The 19,198-nt window shown below is 37.0% G+C and overlaps 1 protein-coding gene across 2 annotated transcripts in view; it reads left to right on the forward strand.

Moving 5' to 3' along the window:
• The window catches only part of LOC127643132 (neuronal PAS domain-containing protein 2-like), an 81,247-nt gene that overhangs the window by 35,758 nt on the left and 26,291 nt on the right, over positions 1 to 19,198 (forward strand). Inside the window, exons 2-5 of one of the 2 annotated variants that reach the window (XM_052125715.1) lie at positions 14,832 to 15,047; positions 15,126 to 15,245; positions 15,694 to 15,750; positions 18,148 to 18,302. In XM_052125715.1, the coding sequence (XP_051981675.1) occupies positions 15,172 to 15,245; positions 15,694 to 15,750; positions 18,148 to 18,302 (286 nt within the window). In that variant the 5' untranslated portion in view covers positions 14,832 to 15,047; positions 15,126 to 15,171. Of the gene's footprint in view, positions 1 to 14,831; positions 15,246 to 15,693; positions 15,751 to 18,147; positions 18,303 to 19,198 lie in introns of both variants that reach the window. The other variant, XM_052125714.1, reaches the window with a different exon arrangement.

The following is a 19,198-nucleotide window of genomic DNA, read 5'->3' on the forward strand; positions in this document are numbered from 1 at the left end:
TGCAAAACAATAATATAGTCGATCGGTTGTTTGAAAGACTAGTCTGCGCTAAAGGAATAGTTCAGATATCCCAGATATAGAATGTATGCCTTTTTTTTTTTTTTTCAGAAACCAAAAAAAGGATTTTTAGAAGAATATTTTGGCTCTGTTGGTCCTCACAATGCAACTGAACGGTGGCCAGATCTCTGAAAGTCCAAATATCAAATAAAGGCATCATAAAAGGAGGAATGCACAAGATATCAGGGGCCATATCAGTATCTGCCAATATATTAAAACCAATATATTAGATTGCACAAGATGAAGGTTAGACCCGACTCTCACTGCCATCTGTGTAATAACACTGCAGTAGGTACCTACTTAAACATGTTCTGGGAATTCCCTATAGTAGATTAATTTTGGTCCTTTATGAAGACAATGCTTTCAGATATATTACATCTTTACACCAAATGACCCATTTCTTTTCTTGTTATTAGATGACTCCATGCTCTCAGTGATGGATGGCTAAATTACAGGCTACATTATAGACACAGAATCTATTAAGCAGAAATATGAAATTTACCTCAATATGTTTCTACAAAATAAAGGCTGGATTAATGCTGATGTCTGGCTTGAGCAAGTTAAACTCACATGATACAGTCAGGCAATTGGCCCTTTTCACTGCGAAAAGCCCTTTTAGGTGCAGCCGTGATGTTCAGGTGTTGAAATGTGTTTGAGGCATCTTCCACATTCATAACATTTGGTGCTGATCTACAGCTGTCGTTGAAGTTTTTTACATGTGATTTGATTTGATGGGAGTCACGAGACTCTCCTTAGCCAGTCATGTTGATGGATCCAAATAAAATCAGGACAGGGAAGTAGCGAACACTGAGGGTGGGAATATAGTGCATTAAAAGTACAGTTACAGCACATAAAATATACTCAAGTAAAAGTAAAAGTATAACATTTTTAAACTACTTAAAGTACAATTCCTGTGAAAAACTACTTAATTACAGTAACTTGAGTATTTCTAATTCATTACATTACACCCCTGCTGACGACAGGGTAATGGGTACCCAAGGCTCATTGATGCCTATGGGGTGTGAAGGCTAGACTGTCTGGTCTGATACTGTAGCACAAATCGCTAAAAACTTAATGCTGGCCATGATAGAAAGGTGTCAGAACACACAGTGCATCGCAGATTGCTGCGTATGGGGCTGCGTAGCTGGAGCCTGGTCAGAGTGCCCATGCTGACCCCTGTCCACCACCGAAAGTGCCTACAGTGGGCATGTGATTATCAAAACTGGACCATGGAGCAATGGAAGAAGGTGGCCTGGTCTGATGTTTTGTGTCGTACCTGAGGAAGTGATGGCAGCAGGATGCACTATGGGAAGAAGGCAGGCCGGCGGAGGCAGTGTGATGCTCTGGGCAATGTTCAGCTGGGAAACCTTGGGTCCTGGCATTGATGTGGATGCTACTTTGACATGTAGTTCCTACCTAAAGCTGGTTGCTGACCACGTACAGCCCTTCATGCCAATGGTATTCCTTGATGGCAGTGGCCTCTTTCAGCAGGATAATGCGCCCTGCCATACTGCAAAAATTGTTCTAGAATGGTTTGAGGAACGTCAAATAGTTCAAGGTGTTGACTTGGCCTCCAAATTCACCAGATCTCCATCTGATTGAGCTTTTATGGGATGTGCTGAACCAACAAGTTTGATCCATGGAGGCCCCACCTTGCAACTTACATAACGTAAAGGATCTGCTGCTAACGTCTTGGTGCCAGATACCACAGGACACCTTCAGAGGTCTTATGGAGCCCATGCCTCGACGGGTCAGTGCTGTTTTAGCGGCATGAGGGGGGCCTACACAATATTAGGCAGGTGGTTTTAATGTTGTGGCTGATCGGTGTGTGTACATATATATATATATATATATATATATAAATAAATATGTGTATGTATGTATGTAGGTATATGTATGTGTGTGTGTGTTTGTGCATATGTATAGGTGTATATATTTTTTTTTTAAATAATTTTGTTAATTTATTTTCTTTATTATTAATATTATCTGTAACTTGGGCAGCTCTTGGGCATCTTTCTGTATATAGTTCACATGATTTGTGATCTATATGCTCTTTTTCAAACTCAATAAAATAAAAACCCCGATAAATTATGGCTTTCTCAGGCACATGCTACTCTCCATGTGGGTTTTGATTGGTGCCTTCTGGCTTTGCTTTAGAGCAGTGCTGCTCAATACACGGGGTGCGTGCAGCCCTCGAGCGCTGTTTTGTGGCCCGCGTTATGATATCATCATCAGAAATATGTTTATCAGCAGCCTATCAAATCAATATCAAATATCAAACAAGCACACTCTCCAGGTGCTCTCAATATCTCATCATCAGTCACTCATCCCAGCACTATTCCCAATTTAATTGAGGATCCCAATTTAAATCAGACTGATGTTGATCCCAATGCCACTAATAACAGATTAAATAGCAGTACTGGGTCTTCACGCATTTGCTTAATTATAAAGTGATTTGTATTGCAACAAAACGCCAAAGGTGGTAATACTAATGATACTAATGATTCCTTTGGTGCTAGTAAAAGGCAACTTTCTTATTTTTTAACATATCCCTGCTGTGTGTGATGCCCTCGTGGTTTTTACTGGTTTCCAGTGTCACAATGACCTTTGATTTTGGCACCAGAACTATTCATAACTGTTGTAATTCACAATTCATGTAATTTTACTGTGTGGGGCATAAACATAACCTTAGAATATAATTTGCAAAAGTGTGACTATGGTCATTTAAAAAACAAACAGTATCTGTATTGGCTGATCATAGTGTATGATATCGGCTTCAAATTTCCTGATTGGTGCATGTATTGCTCCTGTGAATCACTCTTTGAACACTTCTCTGGTATATGTGATGTTGAAAATTCATGGTGTTTGTTAGTTGTCAATCACAGTGACAACAGAAATGATCTATATCAGAAAATCAAAATGTTACACCCCTTTATGCTTAAAATAATTACTAAAAGGGACAGTTGACACAAAAATGATCATTCTCTTGACATTTCCTCACCCTCACTGCTGCATAATCTGTCTGTGACCTTCAGGGTGTGTGTCCTGGAATGTGTGTTTCAAGAGGCAAGAAGTGATCATGAATTTGAACTTTGTGCATGCATTGGTGTGTGTGTGTGTGTGTGTGTTTAATCATAGTCTATGCTGCTAGCTGTAAACATGTTTGAAACATTTTTGTGGCTGAAGTTGGATTCTGTTTGGCCAGTCTGGTGTGCGTGTGTATTTGTTTGTGTTCAAGTATATAAGGTAAGGAGGAGTGTCCAGTTGACTTGGCATTGCCAATAAAAGTCAGAGTTAAATAGAGATTTCACTATCTGAATTTTTGATGGTATTATTATCTGATAAAACAAATCACGATTTCACAATTTTTACGATTATCTGCAAATGTACTTATTATGCAACAATAAAACCCTCCACAAACATATCACAACTTAAGTTTTATTGCAGCGTTCGTTAGTACATGCAGTAAACATATATGTTCCTACTAAGTATTTGTATTTAAGTAGGTGCAATTTTCTCTATCTGCCCTCTGACACCAAAGCTTTCTGTACCTTTTACATGTTTTTATTGAATATAAATGAAAAATAAATAACCAAAAAAACAAAAACAACTATAACTTAAACCATATATGTTTAAAATAAAACAGTGACAGGCTAGGAGAACCTTCTTTCTTTATTCAGTAATCTAACGATCAGCCGGATTATCACAGCACTTTTACGCTCACTGAAATCTTAGAAAAAACTGAAAAAAGTATGAAAAACAATTTGGAAGCATCGCATTCACAATATACAGTAAAGCTGAACCCCTCCTCTTTTAACCTTAAAGTATATAACTCTTCGGAGTTACAGTTTCAAGTCAGTGTTTGACTTTACAAAAAGGTAGTACACTAATATTTACTGTGTTTGTAAAATTATTACCTTCATCTGGGCGTGAATCTCTGGATGGTGATTCCTCAGGTGCTGGAACATATTAGATGTGTTCACCACTTTTGCTGACACTTTTCGTCTGCACGTTTTGCATACTGATAGCTAAAATGATAGCCAAAATGCTCCCAAATAGCTGATTTAATTTGCTTCTTTGTTGGATACAACTCCGGGAGATCGCTTTGTTCCGCCATGTTTTCATTTTGAGAGTTTCACGCATGCTGAAAGTTCACGTTCTGCACGTGCATCGCCTTACCTACACAATCACCTTGTGGACTCCGTTACCATATAGTAACAGCCTCTCAGACCAGCCAGGCAGAAGGCAGGACACACGCGCAGCGCAAGTATTTAGATCCACACTGAAAGACGAATTTTCTGTAAATTTGGTATTCAATAAACAACATGCTTGTTTTTCCGGTTTTTAACCGTAGCTTCCAGATTCATACGGTTTAATAACCGTGACCATTTTAATCGCGGTTAATTAAGATATTTCTGCATGAGGGAAATCTTTTCTTTTGTTACTCGTTCACTTCTGTATCTGTAAACATTATATAAGCAATGCATATATGTCTTATAAATGGTTTACAGTGCTGTTTGTGGAATGGAAAAAGAAATTGTGCAGAATTATGTTAGAAATAAATGCTGAACTCCGGAATTTTTGAAAGACTTCATTGTGTTTTCATAAGTCATACATGTGTGAAGACAGTGTTGATTGACTGGTTTTCACTAGCAGTTTTAAGTTTATATCACTGATGTTCATGTAGTTTGCCGACTTGGGTTCATGTAAAGGTGCACTCAGTAACTTTTTGGACTTACATTGACACCTAGTGGTGTGGATGCAGCATCTTTCAAAATCAATAGTTTTCAGTTATAGATGCCATCGTAAAAATTCACTATTCACAATCAGCCATGATCAATTTAATTCAAGAGTGAAAGTGTCCAATAACATGACTGTTACTGAGATTCAGTGAGTTGTTCAGCTGGTCATGCGATTCTAAAATGGCAGCCCCCATGAGTGCACCCCTGCCTCATGTAGGATAAAACAGCTTCTGTAAGGTTACTGACAGAGGGGCAAAAAAACATATATGCAAAGTATGCAATGCATAGAGGCGCCATGTAAAGGGGGGTGCCTTCTTGACCCCTTCAACATAAGATCCTCACTTTTGAGTGCTCTGGTGGATTTATAAGGCTTGCTGAGGTGCTTTATTCTAATTCTATACAGTTTAACTAAATCTTACTGCATCTAATTTTTGCTTGTCTGGTCATCACATTTTCATGAAACTATTCTTAACCATCTCAAGGTTGGTATCCATCTTATGGCAAATAATTGTAAAAGTAATTTTAAAAATTACACATTGTGCTCTGAGGCAGCCTGATGCGATTAAATTGTTGTGAGGAAATTACTGAAACTCTTACATTTGTGTAAATGTCCCAAGGCTGTTGTGTAGCAAGCTGTGGGCAAAACACTTTCCTCTTTTCAACACTGGAAATACCAGCTCAGTTTGATTTAGATACTTTCCATCAAACAAAAAATGTCTTAATATACCAAATATAAAAAAATGTTACTTGTCTTTTGGCCTGTGTGTTCTCTGACCTATCATATAACAAACATGAAAACAATTTACTCTGGTGTTGTTTAAAAATAAATTTCACTGGGAGGGGGAACTTTCTAGGTACTTCTTGAAAAGAGACATTCTTGGCATTTTTTTATTTGTTTTTATAACTTTTCTAATCTGATGGCTCCTCTTGGCCTGATAGCAAATTGTCCACTGGTTGCACACTTTGGAATCTCAGCAGATGCAATATGTCATCTTGGTATTGTTTGCTTACTCATACTGAGTAAAGCTTGGCTATATGGCTACAAAAGTTACATCTCAATCTTTTTCAGCCTATTGATGACATTCAGTATAAATCTGGACAATTATGTATTTGCTCTAAAATTGCTCAAAAGTGTTGTTTTTTTTTTTTTAAAATCAGAAGAAACTACATTTCACTCAAACAGCCATTATAACCAAGTGTATTCAATATTTAAAGAAATGAAGATATGTTTCCCCAAAGTTTTTATCTAAATGAACACGAAAATTAACATGAAAGGAGAATGAGATGATATTCATGATATTGTTAATTCTATTTCTTCAGCAAAATCATGTGATTTTATTGTGAATATTTGATATGTCCCAAGCCCTTATACTGAGTATTCAGACATCCTACTTGTTTGACGTACTTCTTTGGATACTTTGCATATGTGGAGGGCATGTGTATATTTGTCATCTCCATCTGAATCTAGTTACAATATATCTTTTTACTATTAAGTACTGAAGCCTTGTGCAACTTTTATATTTGCACAGTGAATGATATGTCTTCAGCCCAATATATTTCCGTTTTCACATGTATGCTAGCATATGCATACAGACGGACGCTACCCTTTTAAAAATAGACATTATTTGACTGTGCGAGCATACAATGGCACATGCGTGCTACGACTGCTTTAGGACGTGTTTAGACCCATAAAGATGTCTTTATATTCCTTCAGACTTGAGTTACAAATGCATGTATCTCCTGACCTCCTCACACATGCACTGTTGTTTCCACCTTCGTCTCCTGTTGTTGACTGTCATTTACATCATCTTCTTGCACTTCTTCGCCAAAACAGAGACCCAACAGTGATTGTTGCCACTTTGTGGACCCACTAATGAGTTCAAATAAAGCTCAAAGTATACTTCAGATTTGACCGCAACTCTTAACGTCTGCATACTGTTGAACGCTAGCCTTTCAAAATATACTCCAATTGGCTGTGCGCGCATACATATGTTGCACAGGTTGGCGCATGTGCACTATGACTGCTATGGGATACTTGACTTTTTCTCTACAGGAGTTAAGACCATATTGATGTCTTTATATTCCTTTAGACATAAGATATACAAATGCAGGTATCTCCTGACCTCCACACACGTGTTCTTGAAGTGTACGTCCACTGTTTTTGTTTCTACCTTCCTCAACTGATGTTTAGTGGTGATTACATCTTCTTCTAGCTCTTCTTCATGACAGCAAGGGCTCAATTGTGAGTGTTGCCACCTTGTAACGCCTTGTGTTTCCAGGCACATGCGCATTCTGCATGTTCAGTAAGGGCAGTTAGAAAAATCAGGCCGGATGAACTCTGCACGCATGGTGAGGAAATCTGCACCATTGTATTTTGAAAAGTTGACTGACAAATATGAAAGTGGACAATAGCCTATCGAAATCACAAGTTGCCTTATTTCATTGTGCTTTGGCTTTGCACATACTGCATACAGCCTGTAAAAATAGAGATAGGTCTTAAAAATTATCTAGCCTATAGAATAAGCTTCTTTGCTGTCGGTAGCCTATGGGCGACTCCGTTTCTTCCTTTCTGTTGAATATGCAGCAGGTAGGGGAGGAGCTGACATCAACTAACGTTACTTAGTGGCGAGTTAACAGCAGTTAGCAGGAAAGACAGCAAAAATGAAGCAAATGAGGTTTTGGGGATTTTTCCGAAAGAAGTCAGTGGGTAAGAGTTTATATTTTTTTTTTTGGTCCTTAAAGTCTGAAGATCATCATCAGGCTGGCTTTCACCCACAGTAGTAGTGTGACCATACGTCCTCTTTGTCCCGGACATGTCCTCTTTTTCGGACCTAAAAATGCCTATGGCCGGTATTTCTAAATTTGCGGCTGTAGTTGCATGATGATGTGTATCTGGTCTAATACTTTATTTTGAGTGTGCGCATGTTTGCATTGCTGTAACCCCTCTTTGTAAGTACCGCCTTCTCGCACACCAATTGGTCGATTATAAGAGGCTTACAGCAACTATTGGCCAAATTCCTGCCTGTCAATCTCTCTGAGAATGCACGAAGCTCTGTTATGTTCGGCATTAAACAGTTGCTTGTCAGTAGCAGCAAATGACAGATGAGTGGAAACAATGCCCTAAGAAAAGTGCAAATTTACAGAAGATTTGCACAAAAATTCCCATGCTTTCATCCAGGTGGAGATCCATGGGAAGTAGAATGTATAACCTGTAAAGATGGCACTTATGTGTCAGTTGCTAATAAAGGTGCAAGTGATTTAGAAGTACACATTAGCTCTGCTAAGCTTAAAGGGTCAGCAAAGGTGAAAGTTCATCAGGTAATTTAACAGACTTCTTTTTCTGACCAGGTAAAATTGTCACAAAAATTGTCACAAAAGAAGGTTAGAAATTGTTATTTATGTACATGTTACATAGGGATGTCCCGATCCGATACCTAGATCGGTATCGGCTTCGATATTGACGTTTTTAGACGGATCGGGTATCGGTGTGAGGAGCCCGACCCAAATCCGATACTCTGTGTTAGTCATGTTCGTTACTGTCAAGCTTAAAAAATGACATAAAAGAACTGTTAAAACACCATTAAAGCGGTTCATATGACTCGTGCATTTTATTCAAAGCCACTTGAAGACACGCGATAGCTCTGTGAATTGCAATAGGCTGTGTTTAATAAGTAAATATATAAATGCACGCGCAGCTTCAGCCCGTTAGTGAATGGTGCTTCGGTTTACACACACACGTGCGGCTATTTATAGCCTTCACACGTGCACAATATTTGAGCGCTTCAAACGAACATCTCAGATGTAGATGCTCAGCAGTTCGGTTCACTTATAATATGGACTTAGAACGGCACTGGAGGTGCATTTAACCAGAATATAAATAAGAAGCGAATTAAACTGTGAATAAAAAGGGTGAGGGTTTAAAAGTTAAAGCTGTCATGGAGAGACTCACAGCAGAGATATGAACTCTGCAGGGTTTATTGAGCAGAGGATTGAAACAGTGATGTAAACATTGTGAGTAAATCCAGTTAAGCAGAGTGGCAAACAGCAGGTAAGTAATATCCAGACAGTGTATAGACACGATGAAAGAGATAACTTACAACAATTTTATGATACTTGCAGGCAATAATGAAGACACATGTTTGACATAGTATTTCTGAGACTCCAGAACTTTCTACTATCGATGAGAACAGGCACAGAGTGTGAAAGTGAGAGAGAGAGAGAGAGAGAGAGAGAGAGAGAGAGAGAGAGAGAGAGAGAGAGAGAGAGTGAGTGTGCGCGCGCGCGCAAGCGGGGTATTTATGCAGTCATTGATTAGCCACTAATGATATGCAGGTGCGTGTAATCAGAACTCAGGGAGTGCCAGTATGCTAGTTAATAATAAAGTGTTTCTTAATAAGCTATACATTTATATTGAAATAATGTGTAGTTAAAGGTTTGTGTTTCTTTACATATTAAAGAGTACACCCAATTATTTCCACACAATAATGTAAAGATATTATAAACTGATTATGCAATAAAACAATACTGGTATCGGATCGGGATCGGTATCGGCCAATACTGAGATTTCCGTTATCGGAATCGGATCGGAAGTGGAAAAAGTGGTATCGGGACATCCCTAATGTTACATGTTATGTTGTGCTAATTGAGTGTCTTTTTCACTGTATTAAAGTTTGCATTCATTGTACCACTGTTTATCAGGTGTTGTTTTCGCTAAGGATAACCAATAAGCATTAACATAAAATGTATGTGTGACTTGTTTTGTTATATTAGTTTGTAGTACATATACACTTTGATTTGAGTCAATGGTTTTGTAGAGGGTAGCAAAGATGAGCTCCAGACTGAGGAGCAGCAGATGTGCCAGAATCAGGCATGGAAACTGGTAACAATTAATCAGTCACTTTACTTTAGAGAAAGTTAAAAGTGAAACATTGTTTATCTCAATGATCCTAATGAAAGGATTTTGACAGATGAATTATTCTCATAGAGATGATGAGAATTATATACAGTTCGATGCCATAGTGTGTCAATGAACTTAGACTAAAATCATTCATGTATTGCTTTAACTTAGGATCTTATTCATCATTTTGACAATTTATGTAAAAAAATATAAATTATTTATATTAAATATTTTTTTACATCACTTTACTCAGTATAATATAACTCTTTTGTGATGACTTTATGGTGATGTACATGAAAATTCAAGAATCATGATAGATATTAGGGCAATCCCACTGATCTGCTCTTCCCAATACATTTTCTTCAATGTAATTGGTCTACAATTTGAAATATGTAGCACTTGATGAATTAGTTGTTTGAAGCTGATTTGCAATAAGTTATGTGCTGTATCTGTTCTTTTGCATCACAGATGATTCAGGGAAGAGAGAGGATGAGTTAGTCGAGGATAGCACTAGAGTGGAAGATTTAGGAACTGTAGAAACAGGCCCAGCCAGAGCAAAACTCAAAGAATACCCTCTCACCAGCTTTGGACTACAGAGAAGTGGTTGCTAGTGTGAAAATAAAATGGTCTGGGCTAAGCCTCGGATGTCCTTCATTGCTGGAAACGCCTCTGTGCATTGCGTTTGCATCTGAACTAAGTATATTTGGGCTTTATTCTAGGCGAATGTGCGGTATGAATTTTTTTTTACTACAGCCGCCCTGTATGCATATGCTAGCGTACACTTAAAAACCAAAGTATGCTTTGTGCTTTATGTTGAGTTCTGGACTGTGGTCTAATTGGAAGGCTGGCAGCACATGTATCCATGTGTCCAAAATTAACCAGCATTTAAAGGAGCAGTTCACCCAAACATTTTAATTCTATTATTATTAACTCACCCTAATGCCATCTCAAACTCATATGACTTTCTTCTGTGGAACACAAATAAAGATATTTTCATAGATAGTATGATGTGTTTATATCCATAAAATGCAACTCCATGAGATCCAAAACTTCAAAGCACTACAATCCAAATGACTCATGTGGTTTAATCCATGTCTTCTGAAGTGTTACAATCGGTGAGAAACAGACCAAAATTAATTACTTCTATTTTAATTATTCAATCTGCAATCATGATTTCAACTTTGAGTACACTTCCTTGCACTTGATTCATGTTCAGAAGCACTCGCTCTGTGATCGAGTTTTAAATCATGATTGCGCCAAAGAGGCAGCAGATGTCAAGATTTATAGTTTATACTTCCATTGAATGGACACATATCTTCTGTGGAACAAAAACAAAAAAATCTTTGTTTTTGTTCCACAGAAGTCATTTGAGTTCACAAATTATGAAACAGGAAACCAAAACTCTGATCTTATATCATGAAGAAGGCAAGAAAGTAGAGAAGATGTCTGGTTTTCCACCATCTGGTTGTGGATTACTGGAAAGCCCTTCAGCCTGTCTTGGAATTACAGTTCGGAATAAATGTTCATCTGACTGACAATTTCTTACATGCTTAATCAAATGTTGAAGGAGACTCATACGGCTAGACATTTGTAATAGTGCAAGTATTTATGTGTGATCCAGGCAGAGTGGGAACAGATGATGAGATGATGGAATCGTGTGATTGAGTTTTTAATATTGTATAATGTTAACATTTTCCTAAATTGACTTAAAATAGTGTGCACAATTCATTACAATGCAGTGCGCGTATTATGCACTCAATAACTATACATATATTTTATAGTCACTTGCATTACAAGAACTAAACATATATCATATGTTAAACATATCAAATCATGATACTGGCAAATACATGGATTGGCAGCCAATACACAGCGCTTGCTAAATCTAGGCCTTTAATTGCAGAGCATCTTCTAACAATACAAAAATGTATATGCTAACTAAATTAAATGTAACAAAATGTAATCCTCCCCATGACTGGCTAAATACTGTGTCATAATGAATTATTCATTATTTTGGCCTTAACATAAATGGCCATCAACACATGGATTTTTCTGTTTTTCTGTTTTCTGAGTTTATTTGAGAGTTGAACAGTGAATTTTGCATCCCTAAATTCAACATGATACTACAAAAACTATTATGTCCTTGGAAAAATGTGTGTAGTTTTGCTCTCTCACATACTGTTTTGTTGGATTATGAAATGGGCTGGTCGGAAATTTTTTTTCTAGGTCATGGCACTCCTTGCCGATGTAACATTTCCCAAGGGTTGTGCCAATGCTGCATTCACGTTTAAGCCTAGGTGTCATTATGACACATCTCGCAGACTTTTTCTTACTTGGTCATCGGATATTGTGCTAAGCAGGTTTAATCCAGAAATGTATACACTGATTGTAAGAAGCACAGTTCTGACCATTTAAGATGCAGTACGAGATGGAACAATTATTGACTGGACCAAGGTGTAATTTCTACAGCTAATTTTTTGATAATTAGCCTTATCCGCTTTGATACACCCAAAATTTTCAACATGGCAAAAGGTTAGTGTTACAGTGCAGATGCATCACAACAGATTATGAACAGGCACTGGCCATCAACATATTCATTAGAATGCTTTCACACTTGGTTTGATTGATTGGTCTGAACCCGAGTTTGATTCCACCCCTTTCTCCAGCCTCCCAGATGTCTTTTCACATTATACACCTGGGTGCTGTACCACTGCTGTATGCTTTCATCATCAACATGAGTACTAGCAGCAGCTGTTTTACCACTGTAACTAGGTAACAACTCTTGACATGGGTGCGAACCAGCAGTGCTGATTGGGAAAAAACACATTGACTGTTAAGCATAAGTTAAAGGAGCAAGGGTCAAGGGGGCAATAGAACAGGCAAAATGTACCAATTTAAGAAACATATTCATACCTGTGTGACATTCCATAGCCTACTGACTCTAAGCAAGCTCTCTGTGAATCCTAGAACAGAGATCTGAATGATTTTTGATTTCAGTCAGGCTGTAGAGTGCACAGCACCTTTAAAAGATATAGGCTTTGGTGAGCTGTAATATTTCTGGAGAGTTACCTCAGTTTTATTATTTTCCAATGAGAAAGAGAGAGTAATGTTAAAATAATGTTAGTGGCCTTTTTTCCATTTCAGGCTCTTAAAATCTTTTAAAATGTTATAAAATTAATTTTAAGGCAGCACCGGATGTGTCTTTTTTTTGCGATTTAACATTTTTATTGATTCATCTAATAAATAAAGAACAGCAAAACACATACATACAGAATCAGTATTTAACCCTTACTACCCAACACCCCAGTGGTCACATAATTATAGACACAAAAACAAACCAAAATAATTATATATATATATATATATATATATATATATATATAGATAGATAGATAGATAGATAGATAGATAGATAGATAGATAGATAGATAGATAGATCACACACATCCGCTACACCTCTCTCCACTGTCCTTTCCCGAGAGCCCTCCAAAAAAGAAAGATATTTGCCCCATTTATCCACAAACAGGTCTCCCAGTCTTCTGGATACCCCCTTCTTAAAAGCTGCCATTCTGACCATCTCTGAACACCACTCCTGAAATGAAGGTGCTCCAGCAGACTTCCAACTCCTTAAAATAATCTGTCTGCAATCATAATACTAGTCAGTACACAGTTTTTCACGGGCTTATTCTCCAAATTAATGACTGCCCCATCTCCTTAAATACAGAGTCTGTGGCAAAAAAAATGTGAGATGACAAAACCCTCACACATAAAACGCTGAATCCTCAACCAAAATTCTTGAATCTTAACACATCCCCAAAATATATGGGTTGTGTCTCCATCTTCTGATTGACATCGCCAGCAGGTGGGTGTGTCTTTAAGACCAAGCCTACGCAATCTAGAGGGGATCCAGTAGACTCTATGTAAAATCTTAAATTGCATAAGGCGAACCCTTGCAACCAAATGTATTTTTGGTGGAGAGGCAATTCCAGAATGCATTGGGATTAGGGATTGGAATTGTAAGGAATTTAATGATTCTAGTTAAGGTTCCTAAACAGTTACATTAATGATTCTTTTAGTACTTTTGAGCAAAGTCTTAACCTTATAGCATTTATTTGTCAAATTATGAGATCATTATAGATTTCAAAAGAACAGATATAACAAACAATTTAGAAACAAATGTAATGCTATTCTTGTTGAAGGCATGTTTACAGAAAATGTTTTGAGGCATAAATACATTCCAATAATTGATCCTAACTATACTGTATATTAAATATAATTTATCAACAAACAAAAATGTGATAACATGTATCATTCATTTATGTATCCTTTTATAAAACACACTGTGAATTTCGCACAGTTCAGGAGCGAGGCAGCCAATGAATTGTTCTGCAGGAAGCACAATCAGTGTATTTAAGCACAGAGGTCTGTCCGCACATGTACTGGACATTCCATCCATGAATTGCAAGTTCTGGAACCATTAATGGAACCAAAAGCCATGGAAATCATATGGCCCCGGTATATTTAATTCCCAACCCTAATTGCGATGTAAGCTCAGTCACGATTACATTTCAGTTAGTGTGTTCAGTTCTGCCTGAGATGGCTGCTGTTCTTTTGTAACAGTGTTGTAGCAGTTTCGTTATTTGTTTTTGAATAATCTTTTGTGTCAGCTGTTTTGAATAAGACTTTTTGACTTAATCCACAAAAACTTGAGTAACTTAATCCACAAAAAAAAAAAACATATATATATATATATATATCTCCCTAAAGAAATTATTAGTACATTTTGTAAATGTATCTAAAAATTATGTACATAGACATGAGATGAATACTCAAGGCATTTAAAATGTTTGCTGCATCAATGCAGATAAGTGTCTGTATAAAGTTGAATTCCACTGTAATTTTGGTAACAAAAAATTACTTATTGCACCTTTAAAAAAAAACACAAATCAAGCAAAAAAATCGAATTCACACGCACTTCTGTTTTGTTGTTCTTTTTAAATGTTATAGAGCTTTTTGTTGAGCCAATGTAGAAATAGATGAATTACCCCTTGTAGCATTGCTATGAAACTTTTTTTACCACAGTGATGTGGATTTAAAAAAATTGGGCTGAAACATGCTTTTCTTTTCTTCCACAGATCCCGCTGTTTCCATCACTACCTCATGGAGAGTGAACAAAGTTTTGCAAGCATACATGAGGAATTCTATGCTGGAAGTCAAAAGTAACAATAAAAGCTATCTTGATGATAAGCTAGTTTTTGGCATTTAAGTACTGGCTAGACATAAGGACACAAAAGCATTGCATTGACTGCCAGTTATCTGCGGGTTTACAGCAGCGCCTAGCCATTAGATTTGTAAGTAGTGCAAATCATTAACCACTAGTATTAGATGATTAGTATGCCATCTATTAGAATTTCTGTTGGTGTTTTGAGACTTGAAGATGCAAATGGGACACGCCAGCCTTCACAGACAGCCTGAATGGGAGAAGGAGTGAGCATGGACAACCTTTCGGAGTTTGGAGGCCTTTGTCCATCCAGCCAGAGGGAATGGGAGTAAGTCTACTTAATGCACTTAATACATTCGCCCTAATGATAACTAATGGTCAAACTAAGTTGTACCTTCAAGGAATAGTTCACCAAGAAATACAAATTCTGTCATTATTTTCTTCCCCTCATGCTCCAGAAAAGACCAAAAAACACCATTAAAGTTCCATAAAAGTAGTCCATGTGACTCATATGCTATATTTCAAGACTTCTGAAGCCATACCATAGCTTTGTGTGAGGAACAGACCCAAATTTAGGCCATTATTTGAAGAACATCTTCAAGTAGATTATTCAAAATGTCTCCATTTTTGTTTGAGGATAAATAAATAATTACTTAAATATTCAAACATTAAAATGTTTAGGTGAATTACTCCATGCTATGCCATGTTATGTGGCATGTGAGGATTTGATGGTGACAAATGAATTTTGAATAAAATATATTTTCCTCTGATTGCAGCACGAGCAGCTATGTGGATGATTTAATGGATGAAGATGAGAAGGACAGAGCAAAAAGGTAGTGTTTTGTGTGTGCTCTTTATAGTAATAGTACTGTGTATGGTACTGTGAAAAGTAACGTATTATTTCTGAAAATAAGCCGCCACTGTAAACTCTAAACTTGTGAACTTTCATTATATCCAGAGACTGTCAGGACATCACACCTTTAAAAACATGTCTCACTTTCTTTCTTTCAGTACAAAAGGATTTACTTGTGGAAGAGTGCATAGGGCTGACAGAGAGAGACAGTGATGAAAATGAGCCATATGGTTTTCACATCAGTTGCAGATACTTGCTCATACAAACAGTATTCGAGCTGTTCCTGTAAGCTGTGGCATGAGCAGGACAATTTGAGACTCAAACTTGATATTATTTAAGGTTGTCAATGTGTCCCATTGTAAGACACCGTTCCAAAAGCATAACTAAGCTTTTAAAATAAATTTCACCCTTTATCGGTGTACTGTCAAGTAACATTAATTAATTTTACATATTAGGTCATGTTTCTGCAGTATTAGACCCAGGGCATGTTTGAAAACATAGTTTACAGCTGAGAATAGTCATTAAATTATAGACTCTTTGTAAACCATTCGCTGGAAGCCTGAAATCTTTTGCATCTAAAAGCAGACTATAGATTTCTCAAGCAGTGAACATGTACATTAACTAAAAGACTGTCAGGGATTGTAAAATTAGCATAATAGAAATAAGGTGTGACAGAAGTTTAAAGGCCCCTGCACATTTCATACAAAATCAAAGAACGAATAGGTGTGACATCATTTAGAACAAAATCTGGAGAAAATAAAGGTGTTTTGAGTTTGTTTCGGTGGTTTATAACAGCTAGTCAGTGCAAACCTTCTGGAAGACCTTATACCACCTTATACCGGCTGCTCAACACCTTTTTACTGCCATTAGTCCACGTCATTGATAGATGTGTCCTGGAGCTCTACCTACTTTGAGGCTGACAGCTAATTTCCCTTTCAGTGAGTTAAAGATCAGTCAACATGAACACATTGCCATGTAGAATTAATAGGCAACTGAATTTCGTCCTCCGCCACCCGGATTGAGGCGAGTCACTACGCCACGATGAGGACTTGAAGCGCATTGGAAAATTTGGCATTCCAAATTGGTGGAGAAAAAATAACATGCTATTTTCATTTGTTTAATTAGTCTACAAATGGAATCAAATCTAATCACATTTTATTAAGTGTCCATTCACTTTGTTGTTTTATACGTGCTTCATTCATGTGCTATTTGTAGCCGAAAAGCTATTTACACATCTGCCCATATATATGCCTATCATCATTCTTTTGTGTGTATTCTGACCATTAACACTCTTTTATACACCCATCTTTGAAGTGGTATCAGTGTCATCATAAATTACAATAACAGAGTGTAACTGGTGCATATTTTGGCCGTGTATAGCTTGTTAGCGCATTAGTGCCATGAATGCAAAAGGTAAACATTACGAATTACACATTATTTACTGCATATATATTACCTTAAATCATCACTAAGTAGTTAATACTGCTTCTTTTACTGTTCTCATGTGAATTCTACTCATAGAATGTGGCATGAATTCATTGATAACATATTTTAATGTCATATTAGTTGATGTTTTACATGTAGTCTTGTGCATCCTCATATTTAAGTGCTACACTAAACACCTCCTCCAGCGGTGTGGCCGGTGTCTGAATGTTTGCAAACAGTATGTCGGTGCTTTCAAACTTATTTTTGGCTTTTAACAGAGAACAAAGAAGCACTTGAGTGAGCCAGGGACTTTAAGGTGCAGAGCTGCTACCATAAATTACCAGGTCAAAATGCACTCTAGATTATGTTCCCCTGTAATTGCTCTACTGTTATCTGAGGTCTTTTGAGAAAGCCATCTAAATGAAGACATACCATAAACTTCAGTTGATTTTGTAGAAAACTAATTACAATGGAGTAACCCTACCCCTAAATGAAAACTATGCATTATTAGAGTTTCAAATAACATTATTCATTATTAGGGGATGTCCACATAGGGCATTTTTGTCAGATTTAGCTGATTTATGGGGACATAATATTGACAATTTGGGGGCACATGACAATATGGACACATAATTGTCCCTAAATTGTAGCGAAGTATGTACACACACACACACACAATTTGGTACGTAGATGGAGTTTCAGTGTCAGAAAAAAAAAAACATTATTTAAGAAGAGTTTTTATTCCATGTTTGTGTGTAGTCCGCATGTGTGCATCCATTTCTTTAATTGAAGATTATGTTTCTCCTTCTCTTCTTAGCGCCCTCTTAAGTGCAAACAGCTACAGACAGACACACATGCACACACAAACACTCACTCTCCTGTCTTTTAAGTGTCATCTCTATCGCTGTCTCTCCCTCTCTCTCTCTCACACACTTTCTTTCTCTCTCTGCAGGGCGTCCCGTAATAAATCAGAAAAAAAGAGGCGAGACCAGTTCAATGTCCTCATTAAAGAGCTGTGTACTATGCTGCAGGGTCAGGGTCATCCCCGCAAGATGGACAAATCCACTATCCTGCAAAGGACCATTGACTTCCTGCAGAAACAGAAAGGTCAGGGGAGGTCATGTTTTTGTTTTTTGTAAGAATTGTAGTGGGGATAAAATACTGGGAGTGAGAGAAAAAAGAAATATCTCTGGATTCATACAACCTTTTACTCCGTTGAGAACAAGAGAGGGAAAAATGTATTTAATGGAAATTGATACTTAAAATCTATTGAGTGATTTTTACATTTGATCTTGCATTAGTTACCCTGGTCTACCCAAGTTTCCCTCACAATCTTAAGCTTTAATATTATATTATAGAAATATCATTTTCATAATTTTTGCAGTAATATTATAATTCTTTTTGCATACTTGAACAGCAGAATGAACTCAGTCATCTCTGTGCTAGAAGTGTGATTTATTTATTTATTTATTTATTTATTTTGTCACTCTTGTCAATGTCAGATGAATGTTATGGCCATAAGCATTTTTCATCGGCTAGGAAAATTTGTTCAGAATATATATATATATATATATATATATATATATATATATATATATATATTATTATTATATATTATTATTATTATTTGTATTTTTTTTTTTATTTATTTTTTGTTTTTTTGCATATCACTTGCCGAAACAAAAATGTGAAGAAACGCGCCTTGTGATTTGTTTTTAATATTTTTGTTTAATGCTTTACTTAATCACCAAATACCCTTTTTATTTGCATTTGGCTCTTTGAAAGTGTTCATTTTGGGCCCTAGCTATGGCACTTTTCCACTGCACATTACGGTTCGACTTGACTCGACTCTACTCGCTTTACTTTTCTGAGCTTACTTTTCCACTGCTGTTTAGTGCCGCCTCAACGTGGGTGGGATTATAGGCTGATCGGCATAGTTGCGCCGCCTCTACTGTCGTGACATAATCTTAAATGCGACACAAAACAATAATCAATAACACGAC

The sequence above is a fragment of the Xyrauchen texanus genome, chromosome 4, assembly GCF_025860055.1.
Source record: "Xyrauchen texanus isolate HMW12.3.18 chromosome 4, RBS_HiC_50CHRs, whole genome shotgun sequence".
Taxonomy (NCBI): domain Eukaryota; kingdom Metazoa; phylum Chordata; class Actinopteri; order Cypriniformes; family Catostomidae; genus Xyrauchen; species Xyrauchen texanus.